Consider the following 14,831-nt stretch of genomic DNA (forward strand, 5'->3'; position numbering starts at 1 on the left):
GGTGGGATTAATGGGGCTGGACTCAGTGGCCTTGTGGGTCCCTTCCAACTCAGGATATTCTTGTGACTTTTTAGGTCCAAATAGCTTTCAAACACATAAAACAGGTTTGGGGCATTTTCTTTTAAGACATAAATTTCCTTGGGCTTTATTTCTTTTTCCCTGTGTGTTTTTTCTCCACAGCATTTGAACTCATCAAAATTATCCTTAGTATTTCTTAAGTTTATCCTTGTGAGATTGGAAAAATTGTTCATATCTGGAAGTCTAGGATAGGAAGGGATAATTGTCAAAAGAGGGTATGAATGTTGTGTGCCTGGTTTGTGACAGATGGAAGCCAGTTTTTTCTTTTCTAGCTGCTCCAGCTGTATTTCTAAGAGTTGAGCAGATCAGAGCCCTCAACATCCAGATAGTGATGAAGCTGGCGAGAAATATCCCACCTCAACTATTTGAGACACGTAGGTGTAGTGCTTAGGGGTGTGGTTTAGTAGTGAACACAGAGGTGCTGGGCTAAGGGTTGGACTTGATGATCTCAAAGGACTTTTCCAAGCTAAATAATGCTATGAATGTGCCAATATCAGAGTTAGTAACCTTGATTTCTCCTAGTGCGAGTGGAGAGAAATATTTGATCAGGTGAATTGTGCTTGAAAGGCTTGACTGGAGAAAGTCTTTATTAGAGTTGAGTTGAGTGTATTGGAGTAAGTCCTGATTCTCATTTTGAGTGTTGCTGAACTATTTTGTAATTGTGCCACAGTAAATCATCCCATAGTTTACAAAACAGGAATGTGTCTCAAGTGGAAAACAATGACTGCACCATTTCTCAGCCCAACTTTTAACGTAGGTACCTAAAATGAGACTAGAGCTGTAGTGGAAATTACCTGCCCAGGCTCAGATCGGCAGACGTGAGGATGCTGTCAGGGAAAATGAGGAGCAGCTTAAGCATTGAACCAGATTCAGCTGTTGGGTGCTCTGCCTCATAGCTGAAGCATGAAGACAGATTATTTAAGTAAAAGGTTTCAGCCTGTGGGATCTCAAATGAGCAGTGTTTCTTCATCTGTCAAGATAAAATATATCTGTTTGTAGATTTCTCTCCGGTGCCTTCTACCCTCAGGTCTTGTAAACTGCCTAATATCCCTTTGTGTGTCAGATGCTCCTCCTTTCACACGTACTGTTGTGGTTTGCAACTGTGTTATTCATCGCTCCCTTGGCGTGTGAGTTACAGGCAGAAAAAGAATATTGTGAGCATGATTAATTTCCAGAGCCCGTGCTCCTCATCAGGCTGGTTGCACAGCAACGTCACCTACAGAAAGAGAGAAATGTTTGCTGCTTGTTTTAAGTCCTTTCAACTCTTAAATATTCAGCTTGGAGAAGCAGGTTGTTGTTATGGTTGTAAATGACAGCAGTCCCTTCCCCTGCTCACTTCAGTTGCTTTAGTGACTGTTTGGAGTTGGCTGCCACAGGTCCTGCTTGCTGAGTTGATGGTGGGAGTTCACAAAAGACTGAAAGTCGTCTCTGCTGTTGCTTTTTGCTGTCTCCCAGGTGTGAGCAACAAACCAAGACAAGTCACTGTGGTAATACAGAGCAATGCAAGGGGTGGCTCCTGAGCACTGCTGGCTCTCAGCTCTTTTTAAGGAGCAGACCAGTGCTTGTGTCTGTGCCTTGTGAGCGTTGTCACTGTGCAAGCAAGTGCAGCTGGAGTTAGGGAGATGTAGCAGTTCAGTTTGCATTTTATCTATCTTTAACTTCCTCTAAACAAGAGGTTTTTGTCATGGGTATTTCCTTTCAGCACTCTGCTGCTTAATGCCTTAGTAAAACAAAGCATGAAGCTGACAGGGCGTGGTAAATCTATTGATTCCTTCTTTTAGGATGAGAAAAATATACCATGTAATACAAGTAGGGGATTTTTTTTCCCCTCCACTTATGCACAACTTTTTTTTCCTGGCTTGTGCATTTCTGTGCTGTTGTATGACAAAGATTACTAATAGCATGCAGAAGATAGCAGATAAATAGCCTAACTACTACTTTTTAGATACACAGTACAAGTTATCTGAAACTATTTAAATCATGATATTGCGTGTCACTTCAGAGTTGACATTGCTTGTAACTTTCTCACAACTTGAGAGAGAATTTAATCTTAAGAAAAGGCAGTTTGGTTACTGACCAGGATTATGTATACTTCTTTTAATAAGCCCTGAAAAAAGATATTTAGTTTGTTTTTCCACTTCTCATCAATTTGCAGCTAGTAAAGCTCAGTGCAGATTTAAGACCATCTTAAGGAAACAGCTGTTGCTGTAGATGGTGCACTGCTTTTTGCAGGGGTGGAGAAACTGCTGGGTGCTCACAAAAAATATGTTGCTTTCAGTAGTCTCAAAATCAATTTTCAGTTTTTTCCAGGGTACATTTATTCTCTAGAGAAATGATCTTAATGTTCCTGTGAAAAAGCTGAGCTGGATGTATTTGGGGTGAGGAGGAATTTCTGTGAAAGCCTTTCATAGGGAAGTATTAGGTATAAATGTTTCATTTGCAAACACTGATTCTCTGAACTGCTGAATGAACTTTGCCAGCCATTGCTTCTGTCTGTGATTAAATTGGTTCATTAGCTTGTTTTTCTAGATTGATAGAATGAATCTCAACCCACAGATTCTTCCTTGTGCTGCCTTGGAGCTAGCAAGTCAGCCCCATTAGCAAAAGTGAAAGATTGGTTATCGTGAGAATTTGTGGCAGCCTTTTGAGGAGGACCAGAGATGGGAAACGACAGCAGAGCTTTCCCCATTGGCTTTCTGCTCTGATGGTGCCAATATTAGTGCAGAGGTGTTGCAACTCAACCAAGCAGATCTGGGCTTGCTCACCCTTCCAGAACAAATAAGAAACCACTCAGGTCTGCGTCCTGCAATTTGTAGCTGTCTGGTTTCAGCACTGTTGTTTCTATGCTTTGGCTTCTTAAAATGTGCTCTGTGAGAGCTGTACCCCATGGACCTGCCCTGAGACAGACACCTGTGCAAGTCTGTGTGCAGCCACACACTCCTTACTGGGGTGCTGGCCCAGCTCCAGTTTGCAAGTCATAACCACTGGTTTCATCTCTGCTGGGACTCCCCACAGCTGCACGAGGAGCTCGCTGTGGATGGTAATGGAGCCACCAGAGCAGTTCTGCTCTGTATCTCACAGGTTTCCATCACTGCAGTTCCACAGTGTGTCAGTGCCTGTGGGATAGCTCAGGTGGCATAGGTGGGAGAGACAGTCTCCATGTTACTCTCTGCCAGCGCTTCAAAGGCATCTTTGTGTTAGAAGCCAGATGGCTGTAGTGTAAGTAATCAAATGTATTTGCTGTTTGTATCAAGATAGGCAAGATCTTTTAAAGCAAGGAGATCCTTCATAAATGAAGGAAAAGAAGAGAAAGTAAAGTGAATGTTTATCTACATAATCTTCAGTCAAATGAATGTAGCTACACAACCTTCAGGTTTGTTTTCCAATTCTAGTTGATCTTTACAATAAACACAATAAAACTCTTCAGCCCTGCTTATGTTACTGCAACTTTTTCCTTCCCTCTTCGATAGAACTGATTTCTTCCAGATGTAATACTCGTTTTGCAAATTTTTACTAGGAGCTGTACTCATATTTCCTTATAATTTATTACCATGGTTTGTTTTATTAGAATAGTTGATACTTCCTTGGGCAAGAGAAGATGGCCCTGTGCTGGGGGTTGTATCTTGAAGTGGCTCAAGGAACACAAACTATTTCTTCCTCCCCTACACATCTGTTACTTCTAACATGTCTTGTTAGTCTCTGCTTTCATTTTTCAGTTGTAAAGCAGTTGTACTGTTGTGCACACTACCACAACTGTTTGGAACACAGATGTGTTAAAGATGAGGTAAAAACTAGTGTGGTTGTCTAATAATGGCTATATTAAAAATGCCTTTAAGTTATTCTTTATCTATGTCTGTATAGAATCTTTGAGCCTTCATGAGCTCCACTTGCATTTTGCAGACCCAACTCTGTTTTTAGGGTCACATCTAAGACAAAGAGCAGCAATTTTTTGTAGACTACTGGATGGTACAGCGTTGCTGAGGTGGTTTTTCATGGAAAACAAAGTCCCTGTTTAGGTGGTTTGGGGTTTTTTTGCTTGTTTGGTTTTGTTTTTGTTTGCCTTTTTTTGGTGGATTTTGGTTGGGGCTCTCCCACATTCCTTGTTCATTCTCACTGGGGATCTTGGTGGGTCATGGGGATTAGCCAGGACTTCTGTGGGCTCATCTGAAAGCACTTGGCACAGATTTACACTCAGTTTATTTGAGCTCTGTCTGATCTTCTGTTTTAAAAAAAAAATCAAATTAGTACATCATAGCTTGCTGTAATAATCTAAGTATATGTGTGTTTTGGGTTTGGTGGTTTTTTTGTTTGGTTGGTTTGTTTTGTTTTAGGTTGTTTTGTTTTGTTTTTCTTTGTTTTAATTCTGTGGTTTGTTTTAATTTGTCCATGGTTCCTTTGCAGGGTAAGATTTGGTTAATAGATTTTAACCCATTTGGTGAAGTAACAGACTCTCTGCTCTTTACATGGGAAGAACTCACCTCTGGAAAAAACTTGAAAGGAGACCAGAGCGAAGGGGAAGCAACAGAACAGGTGAGGGAGGCTGAATAACATCCAACAGGATTCATGGCCTTATTTTTTTCTTTCTTTTGCTGTTACAATCGAATTGTGATGTAAATCCCGTTGAAGTAAATGAAGCTCCTGTGAACTGTAAACTCCTTGTAAGTAGAATCTGCCTTAGTAATTAATCCCAACAAATATCACCTGTTAGTTTTAGATGCCTGCAAGAAAATTTTTAGTTCAAACAGTACAAGCCCATGTTACAGCTTGGACCCCATTGCAAAGAAGATGCCCTGAAACTTGCTTTTACACAGATTTGATGCATTCCTTTCAGTTTTCTTACAATCTATTACTTTTCTGTATCAGTTAAATTTCTGCTTGGTTCTTAATATTTGTCATTCAGTTTCCCACATCTCCAGTTTTGTGCTTGAGGGGAGACAAGCAGAAGCTTAACTTCTGTCTCTTCCTCATCTGGAATACCCTTTGCAAAGCCTTGTCCTCTGGTTGAATTCCCAGGACTTGCAGAACAAGGCTTTTCCATCCCTCTTCCAAGCAGCGTTTCCTCTGTAAAAGCAACAAACTTTCCATTAATACAGAAGGTGGGGAATAGTCTTCATTTTTTGTATTCTCACTTTGTTTTCTCACTGCATCTTGAGACAGTGTCCTCACAACTTGAGAAGTCCTTGGACAGCTGGGTAGAAGAGAGAAAATAGTATGTTAGTGGATCTTGGGAGACACTTGGTTGTTTTCTGAGGAGAGCTGGCTGGCCAGTGTGGTCTTTTCTTTATTTCCTAGCTGTTGAACTACATTAGAGGTCGCTGAAATGACAAACTTCATTGAGCTGATTTTAACATCTGAGAGTTTCTTTAGTCCTGTGGCCCTTTCCATAACACATTGACAGGGAAACCCCATTCCAGGCTGCTGTTCAGGCCATTGCCTCTGTCTCACCGTGGGGTTGTTGCTGTATGAAAACCCATTCCATGAACCCTCCTGCTAAAATCTGTGTCTTCTTTGTTAAAACACACTCCCAATTCTGGAGCTGTCCGTGGGATACAGAGTTTTTATTTTGGGATTTCTTTTTCTCATTACCAGATGCTTTACAGAGTTTTCTGTGTTGCAATCCTGGATGAAAAGTAGAATAATTTATCTTCATGTTTCATCTTTCATCCAGTCACAGAATCTGTTAAGTTGTTGATCTCTCTTAAAATGAAGCTGTTTATTGCTGTACAACTGGCAATTGTGTGGCATGCCAATGTGTTGAACTTAAAATTATATCATTCCCCAAAACCTGTTGCTACAGTTGAGCATTTAGAGATATTTCTGACCCTTTTATAGAGGTATTTTTTCCTTCAGTAAGTAAATTGGTTGGAAAGCTTTAATTATAATTTCAGTAAGGTTATAGTTGCAAATGTTTTTAAACAAGGAAACTGTGAAGACAAATTTAAGGATTCTATAAAAATTGTTTTTCTCTATCCACATATGTATCTAGATACTATTGCCCAAAGTTCCTTATAGCTCCATTATTACAGCACTGTCATAGGAATGAATATATTAAATACATTAATAACTGATACACTGTAGAAACTTTAAAGTGAGGTAATGAAAGCCATTATTTGACTGTTTAACATGTTTGACATTTTAAATTGCTCCTAAGTGGGCAGAGGTTTTATAAGAAAGCTACAATTTTTAGAAAGCACAAGTTTAGTTGAGTGAGTGCCAAATAAACTCATTGGCAACATGACTCAGTCTCACGGAGGAGTCCCAGTAACATTTCCAGCTTTATTCATGTCCACTCTTATTGTCTTATCTTGGGTGTCTTTTCCAAAGGATTATCCAGTGTTCCGTTGTACGAACAGCAAAGTCACCGTCCAGCCCAGTCCCTACCTGAGCTACCGACTGCCCAAGGATTTTGTGGACCTTTCCACAGGAGAGGACGTTCACAAATTGATTGACTTCCTTAAACTGGTAAGAAGTAGCAGAAAAAGATCTCTGACCTTCCACCTTTGTTAAATGGATATACCAAAGTCCCTGGATCTCTGATTTCATTACTAACAAAGAGTACATAATTACAGAAAAAGCAATGTATGAAGCCATCACACAATGTATTGTTGGGTTGTTGCTGAAGTGATGAAGAGCAAGCTTTTTACTGCTCTCACTTTGCTTAATTAATTTTATTTTTATGGGAAGCAATGAATGTAGTTTGACAAACCTTACTGAAGGACTGAACTGTTTCCTTTCTTACTAAAATGTAAATATGACTGTAGTACGAATGAAAATGTGCTTTTTTGAATGCCTGGAGCTAATGCTTTTAACTTTTAATGTTTTTCACTTTTTTCTTTAAAAGTTACAAGACAACTATATTAGGAAAAAACATGAAAGAGTAGTTCCTTTTTCAGTCCAGTTTCTATGTTCTTTTAATGCATGGTGACTTGAAAACATGGCATCTTTGTAAGGTAGGGAAAGGAGGGCAGATTACCTGGATCACTGACTCTTGCCACCACCATGATCTTTTCTGGCTTTCGTATATTCTATGAGTTAATGGACAAGGCAAATCTTTTTCTTTACTGGAAATAAAATCCTGTAGTTTGGGATGAGAGAGATGGTTGATATTGCTCTGTTCCATTTGCTGGAAACATTATCTCTTACTGTTCCAAAAAATGACTTAGAAATGCAATCACTGTCTAATCCATTTTATCTGGAACACTTGTCATGATTTATTAGTGTTCTTACTAATAAGATAACTGTGTCCTAACATTCTGAATTCTCCTGTTCTGTTGACAGAAAAGAAATCAACAAGATGATGACTGAGGTACCCAGAAGTATTACATTGAATTAGAAGCAAGAAATGTGGCATAAGCTGTATTTAGCATAGCTATTAAACTATTGATTTAAAGAAAACCTGCTTTTTATAGTCAGTGAAAGAGCTGAAGAGATGTTCATCTTCTTTGTCTGTTGGTTTATACAAAAGTAGGGAAGCTTTAGGGACACACAAAAGGTCAGGGTGAATTCTCAAGGGATTCAAGGTGCAAAGAAGCAACAGCAGCAGCTGAACGCTTTCCATTTTTCATAATGTGAAGATTGATGCCACTGAGCTACACCTTTGGACTCCCCAGTGTAAATATGGCAACATGTAATGCTTGTGCAGTGAAAACATGGAGCATTCTCTGAATTTAGGCACAGTCTTGCTTAATATGTAGTCACAAAGAAAAAGGAATGTACATTTTTATCTGCAGTAACCTTTGAAAATTGTAAATTGATTTTGTTTTGGGAGCACTTCTCATCCTTTATGTAAAAAAATAAATGGAGAAAGGATTTTTTTCATTGTTACAAGGGCTAATATTTCATTTCAGAGAACAGCTATAGCTATAGTAGACTACTTAAGATTTGAAAGTTTTACATACTGGGAATTTGAAATTCTGAATGCGTTTAAAGTAAAGTAGTATTTTCACAGTCGCTAAAGCAACAAAATTCATTTAACTTCACCAAATTTCATTTCATTTTCATAGTAAAGCTTTCTTGAAACCTGTTTTTTAACATGATTGCATACTAGACATCATCTGTGACTTTAATATACATAATTAACATCAACCTATAATTTTATATGCATACTCAGTCTTGTTTCTTTTGTGTCACATCTCTGAGTTTCTTATGAAAGCAATTATTCTTTCAGCTTTAAAATTCTGTATTCATTTGTACTTCATGTTTTTTGTATAAAGGGAAGCTTAGCTAAATCTGGGGAAACAGAAGCTCTTGTTACCAATTGCTGTTGTTTGGGAGGTGGGGGAGGACAGTTTTAGGTGAATCACCAGCTGACTTTTGGATATAGGTGTTTATATGGCATCAGTATTTTATTAACAGTGTGCAGAGTTCCCATTGAAACAAAAGGATATTTGAAGGAGCTCATAACCCCTGGAAACTGGTTCCCATTTCAAACCAGTTATGTGATTCTCTGTGTGTGTGTATATAAAGCTGTTTATGTTTCTTTGCCTTGCTTTTGCTGTCAGATTGGAATGGTGCTTGGTTACAATCTGTTCTTGGATGTTAAATCTGAGCTAAATTGTTAAATTATTAGTTACTGTCTTTATTTAGCTTCACTTTTGAATGAAAACCTACTCGAATTAAAGATTATGCAGATTAAGAATCCACACATTGATGAAAAATCACAGATGAAAGCTCCTGGAGTCAGAACATGTTTGCCCTGCATTTGAAGCATTGGAACCTGCCTTTCAATAGCTTTTTGTATTCAGATTAGATGATCATTAACTCAGGACTGGGCTATACCTAATCCTGCCATATTGCAGGATTTTGGATTAATGTTTCTCACCCACATCAGAGGGTTAATTGTCTCTAAACCAGGTTTAAACCTCAAAATGTAAAAAATTAACAAAGCTTTCCTCTTTGTTTTAAAGTTTCTAGCCACAACTTAAGCTGTTGCGATGATCTAACCACACTTCCTTTACACAGATGATGCCCTGGAACTTCCAATAGATTCATAAATTCTCCTAAACTACATAGTATTGTCTTTAGAAACACAAAGTCTTAGTTTAAAGCTGGAAGATAGTTCCCTACCTCCTCCACATGGGCTCCACAAACTAATTTACCACTTACTCAGCTGTTTTTGCTGAATGTTCACCAGAACATATTTGGTGATGGGACCAGTTTGCTGGGACCTTGTGCGTTCTGGAGTGTCCCTTTAGGTGGGTAGACTGGAGTTTTTCTCTTCTGTGAAATGCTGACAGATGCCCAGTCTGAATTCACAGGCTGCTCATCCAGGCTATCCAACACTGATAATGAACTGCAGTTTTAGAGTTGCAGGACCTTGTCCTTTGAACAAAGTTGTAGTGAAGAACCATAAAAGGTAGCAGAGCAAAATTACTGGTCCCATGTTCAGAACTGGTAAAGAAACAATCCCCAATATAAAAATATAATCTACAGGATCAGGTCACTCAAAATCCTTACAGTTTAAATGCTTTAGATGTACTTTGCTTTTTTCCCCAACTTCAGGTAACCAGACAGTAAATTTTATTTGGCTGTTAAAGATTCCTCTTCTAAAATAATTTTCACTCTATATGTCCTTTTGATCTCCTAGGATAATTAGCAAACATGTTCCCTTTGGGGAGCTGAGGGAGCTAATGTTGATAGATTAAAAATGCTTCAGATCAATTTTACACTGAATAGTACATGACACTTTTCTAATTTTTTCTTCCATAATAAAAGCAGTTTCTGCCTCTAACCACCATATACAGAAATTTGAAAATACAAATTTCCAGTTGTTAAGGTCCTTGTTCATAGGATTCAATTATAATCACCATTTGCTGAGTAAGGGCCAACTGTATACTATATATTCTTAATTATATGCTTAAAACACAGTGTAAAGATGCTTGTAGTCTCATTTAGATGACAAACAAGTTTTTAAAGGAAGTACCAGTCATTTTATACAGATCCTGTGCCTGCCAAACCCTGCAGAAGTCTGGCTGTGTCTGATGGCTCCAGCAGTAGGATTAAGTTCTTGGGCTGCAGCTCTGCCAGGAGTGCCAAGGAAAAGTCCTCATTGTTTCACAGCCAATACTTGTGATGTTTAATCTCCCAGATGGATACTGGGGATCAGGATTCCTGCAACCCTGTAAGTAGCAGTTGTTAGTATGTCCTGGCTTAGTTCAGGATTTCAGGTAACACTCCTGTCCTTCTGGGCTTTAGACTGTCCATGCTGTTCTCTTTTGACTCTTTCTCTGGTGTTGTCCAGGTCTTTCCCTTAGCCTCTTATTAGGATAAATACTAAGATCAGAATTGGTAGCAGCAGCAGCAGCATGGATAATACTGATCTGAATTTTAAAACCTCTCTTTATCCATTTTTCCTTCTCTCTTACAAAGGCATGTTTTTAGGTGGTGCTCTATAATACCTAAAAAAACACCCATAAACTCTAAAAGTAGGGGAGTAATATCTAGGTCTGAGTCTCGGTAAAATGAGTAGCACTTGTTGGATGCTGATCACAGATCGTAAAAATCCACATAACTGCATCTGACACCCTTAGCTAGAAATCTCATCTATCTCATTGTGACATACTCACCTGTTGCTCATATCCAGGATGCAGAGAAAAGGTACCTGGTGAGATACAGTTCACATTTGAGGAACAGCAACCCTTAGACACTCCTGGTTTCAGGCTGTCAGGTGAGTATTGCCAGGTGAAAGGACCCCAAAACACGTCAGCGGCAATGTGGCACATGGAACAAACCTATGTAAAAATCCTTCTGTGCCTTTGTGCATGACTGAGTTCAGCTTTCACAAACTATTCCAAGTTTGAAGTGTTAAATAGCCAGAGGAGCACAGGGTGTTTGTCAGTGAGCATAAATAGGCAAATCAGCTTGGCAACTGGTAATTGATTTCAACCTTAGAGGCCAAAAGTATCAATTCCAGTTGTATTTGGACACGTTACATTTTGAACATTAGTTCAAGAAATAATATTGAACTAAAATACATATTTTTGGCCAAGAGAAGATGGACCTAAAGTGTAATACAGAAGCAGACCATGGTGCTTTTGATTCATGAAGGACACTTGGTAACACTGATATTTAGAGGCTACTAAGGTAGTAAATCTACCTTAGCAAAATCTTGTCTGGATGTTGAATTAACAGTGTCTTCTATTGGAATTTGATGACTCTGTAAAGAGAAAATCTCCAACTTGTGGTCATCCTGACATTATATAGAGCGAAAATAAGACTTGTTGCCATAACTGTTATATTTGGTGTAATCTTGAAGCTTTCTCAAAGATACAGAGCCCTTAAGTAGTTTTGTGTGATTACAGGATTTTGTAGTAATAATGGTATTGGCACTGCAATAAGTCTGATTTTGGGTTTTTTGGTTCTTTTGGGGAGAGCAGATCAAGGGAGGGAGGTATCCTGCTACATTTCTTCATGTGCAGTACTGGGGATCCTAGCCTGGGTATCAACAGTGTTTTGGTTGCTCTAATGGCCTCTTAACAGCTGGCCAGGCTTTTGCTAAGGATGAGTTTTGGCAGCTTGTTGCTTGTAGGGAAAGGTTGGTTGTCTGGTTGGTCATAAACACTGACTCCTCAGGACCTTTCTTTAGGAGAGATTTGTGGCTCCTAAGCAGCATTAATGTCCAAAAGAGAAAGAATAATCAATACTTGGTTCTTGTCTTTAGGGCTCAAATCCAGCTGGAGGAGGGGCTTGAAATTTTGAGTCCTGTCTTGGCTTCTGCTATGAAATTGTGTCCTGACAGACTGTAGCACTTCATTGACATAAATGAATTATTCATGGAGCTGGGACTGTAATATCCAGGAGAGAGAATGAACATGTGAAGCTAAAACGTCTGTACACCAGGATGAGGAATACACAGGAGGAACTCAGCGTCAGGATGTGTCAGGAATGATTGATGTGCATTTCAGTGACTTTGGGAGATGAACGGCAGCACTGGATCACAGACCTGGCTGTCGCTCAGGAAAGGCTGGAGGCACTGTGCTGAACACCAGCAGTGTGTTTCCAAGGCTTGGGAATCAGAATGGTTTAGGTTGCAAAAGACTTTTAAATGTCCTCTAGTCCTCAAATGCTTCCAGGAATGGGGCAACCACAGCTTCTCTGGGCACCCTGTTCCTGTGTCTCACCAACTGCATCATGAAAAATTTATTTCTTAATGTCAGTCTAAACTGATCCTCTTTCAGTTTAAAGCTGCTGCCCTTTGTCCTGTCACTACAGCCCCTGGTAAAAGTCTGTGTTTCCTATTAGGAAAACTTCCCTTTTAAGTACTGGAAGGCTGCAATATGGTCTACCCAGGGCTTTTTCCAGTTTGCCTCACTTCCCTCAGCCTTTCCTCAAAGGATAGGTGTTCCAGCCATGGGATCATTTTTGTGGCCTTCCTCTGGATTTGCTCCAACAGCAAATACTTTCCTGTGCTGGGGACTCCAGAGCTGGATGCAGCACTGCAGGTGCTGAGTGGCACCAGAGCAGAGGGGCAGAACCTCCTGCATTGATCTGCTGCCCACAGTGCTGGGGATGCAGCCCAGGACATGTTTGGCTTTTTGGGCTGGAAGTGCATATGGCCAACTTGTGCTCAATTTTTTGTCCACCGGTATTTCCAAACAATACTTGAGAATCTGTTGGGAAAGTGCCTAACATGGGAAGACTTGAAAAGACAAGAGTTAATAGAATTTTTTCCAGACAACAGTTTGTATTTCAGAAAGTACAGGGTGTTGCTATTCTAAACTTAACTGTTCTGGGTTGCAGTCAGGCTTTTTTGAAGCTCAAAACTTTAAAAGTCAGAAGTAATTCAGGTGGAAGTGGCCGTGGAGTTGGCATTTGGTGCTCTGGAGAAAGCACGGAGATGAGAGAAGCAGAATAAGGACCTCAAAAGGCAGTTTTGGTAAGTGTGGGTGTTGATGCCTGGATCCATTTGGGAGAGGTGGGTGGGATAACTGAAGAGAGGTGCTTTTTTAATGGCCTGTCAGCAGTGTCCTAATGTGAAGGGAAAATGGCACAGCAAGGGCTTATAAGGATCAATCAAAACGAAAACTGCGGAAATCTGAAGGAAAGGCACATGATTAAGTGTGAAAAAAATGAGTGGATAGAGAAAAAATGACGGATGATTCAGAGAAAACTGATGTTGTTAATGTTTTCTTTGCCTCACTATACTCTTTTTCCTTTTTTCAAGGAAAAGAAGAAATGAAGCAAATTAACACAGTTTAGCAGAAAAATTGCACTTGTAATAGCTATTGATATGAAGCCAGAGAGGGCATTGTGAGACCACTATACATTTTATTTCAGGGTCTGTATTTTTCCATAGCTTTATTAATGGCTGGAGTAGCGAAATAAATAGCCTGTATAAAAATCTGTGGTTGGCAGTGACTTGAGAATACACTCGGGCGTTTTGGAGGTTTGTATCAGAATTTGAAATGGCCATAATATGCAGGGAAAATGGCCTGAAATAATGAGAAGAAATTTGATAAAGGCGAGCGCAAAGAGCTGTAGTTAGGAGGAGAAATCAGACATTCGAGTATAAATGGGCGAGAGCTGGCAGAGCAGCAGTGCAGTGGGAGTGGATAAGTTACAGTAGAGACCATTAAATGCAAGGTGATAATAAGCTGTTGGGGGAGGATAAAGGCAGGTGTCATTCTGGGCTAGCAGGAGAGAGAGATGGAAAAAATGAGAGATTTTATTTTTTTTTGTTTGATGAGAGGATGGTGTAGTGAGATGCACCGCTTTAGGCGCAGTGTTGCAAGAAATACATAGGTCATTGTAGAGCAGCCAAGATTGAATAAAGAATCACAGAATAATTCAAGTTAGAAGGGATTCATAAGGATCATTGAGTCTGGCTCTGGCTCCTCAGAGGAATACCTAAAGCTAAACCGTGTGACTGAGAGCATCATGCAGACCTTCCTTGAATGCTGTCAGGTTTGGTTGTCTGACCACTTTCCCAGGGAACTTCTTCCAGTGCCTGACCACCTGCTCAGTGAAGAACCTTTTCCCAGAGTTCAGACTGGACAGCATCCCCATTGCAGCTTCTTTCCACTGCCTCATATCCTGTTGCTGGTCACCAGAGAGAGGAGACCAGCTCCTCCACCTTCCCCCAAAGAGAGGTGCAGACCATGAGGTCTCTCCTCAGTCTCCTCCAAGCTGAACAAACCAAGTGACCTTAGTTTTTCCTCCTCATAAGTCTTGCCCTTGAGACCTTTCACCATCTTGGTCACCCTCCTCTGGACACACTTGAATAGTTTGATGTCCTTCTTGCATAGTGGTGCCCAAAACTGTCACCATGACTTGAAGTGAGGCCGCCCCAGTTCAGAGCAGAGCAGGACAATCCCCTCCCTTACCTGTCTGGTGATGCTGTGCCTGATGTATCCCAGGACATCCCTGGCCCTCCTGGCTGCCATGAGAACTTCCTTCCACTGCTGAGTCATATTTCACTTTCCATAGTTATGTAGATCCATAAGATTCCCCCCAAGCCTTCTCTGCTGGACATGGATCACTGCCAGCTCTCTCTGCCTTTCCTCACAGGAGGGATGCTCCAGTGTCAGGGATGTTTCTCCAAGGAGCACCCTAGAAATGGACAACTTTGTACTCAAACTGTTTAGAAAAAACACCTGTAATCATGAAACATGTTTTTCTAACTGCACTGGATGTTAGGCTCTAATCCCAGAAGGAACCACTTGGCCTGTGATACCATCTTTGAACGCCTGTGCAGGGTAGAGGGGGAAAACATGCCTTCTCTGACTGTTTTCCAAGTTACTGCCTGCTGCTTCTGT

General features: G+C 40.2%; 1 protein-coding gene across 2 annotated transcripts in view; it reads left to right on the forward strand.

Moving 5' to 3' along the window:
• The window catches only part of CDC123 (cell division cycle 123), a 32,675-nt gene extending 23,953 nt beyond the window's left edge, over positions 1–8,722 (forward strand). The window contains exons 11-13 of one of the 2 annotated variants that reach the window (XM_033514345.1): positions 4,480–4,608; positions 6,403–6,540; positions 7,357–8,720. In XM_033514345.1, coding sequence (XP_033370236.1) covers positions 4,480–4,608; positions 6,403–6,540; positions 7,357–7,383 — 294 coding nt within the window. In that variant the 3' untranslated portion in view covers positions 7,384–8,720. Of the gene's footprint in view, positions 1–4,479; positions 4,609–6,402; positions 6,541–7,356 lie in introns of both variants that reach the window. The other variant, XM_015627363.3, reaches the window with a different exon arrangement.
• The last annotated feature ends 6,109 nt before the right edge of the window (positions 8,723–14,831 follow it).

The sequence above is a fragment of the Parus major genome, chromosome 1A (genome assembly GCF_001522545.3).
Source record: "Parus major isolate Abel chromosome 1A, Parus_major1.1, whole genome shotgun sequence".
NCBI lineage: Eukaryota > Metazoa > Chordata > Aves > Passeriformes > Paridae > Parus > Parus major.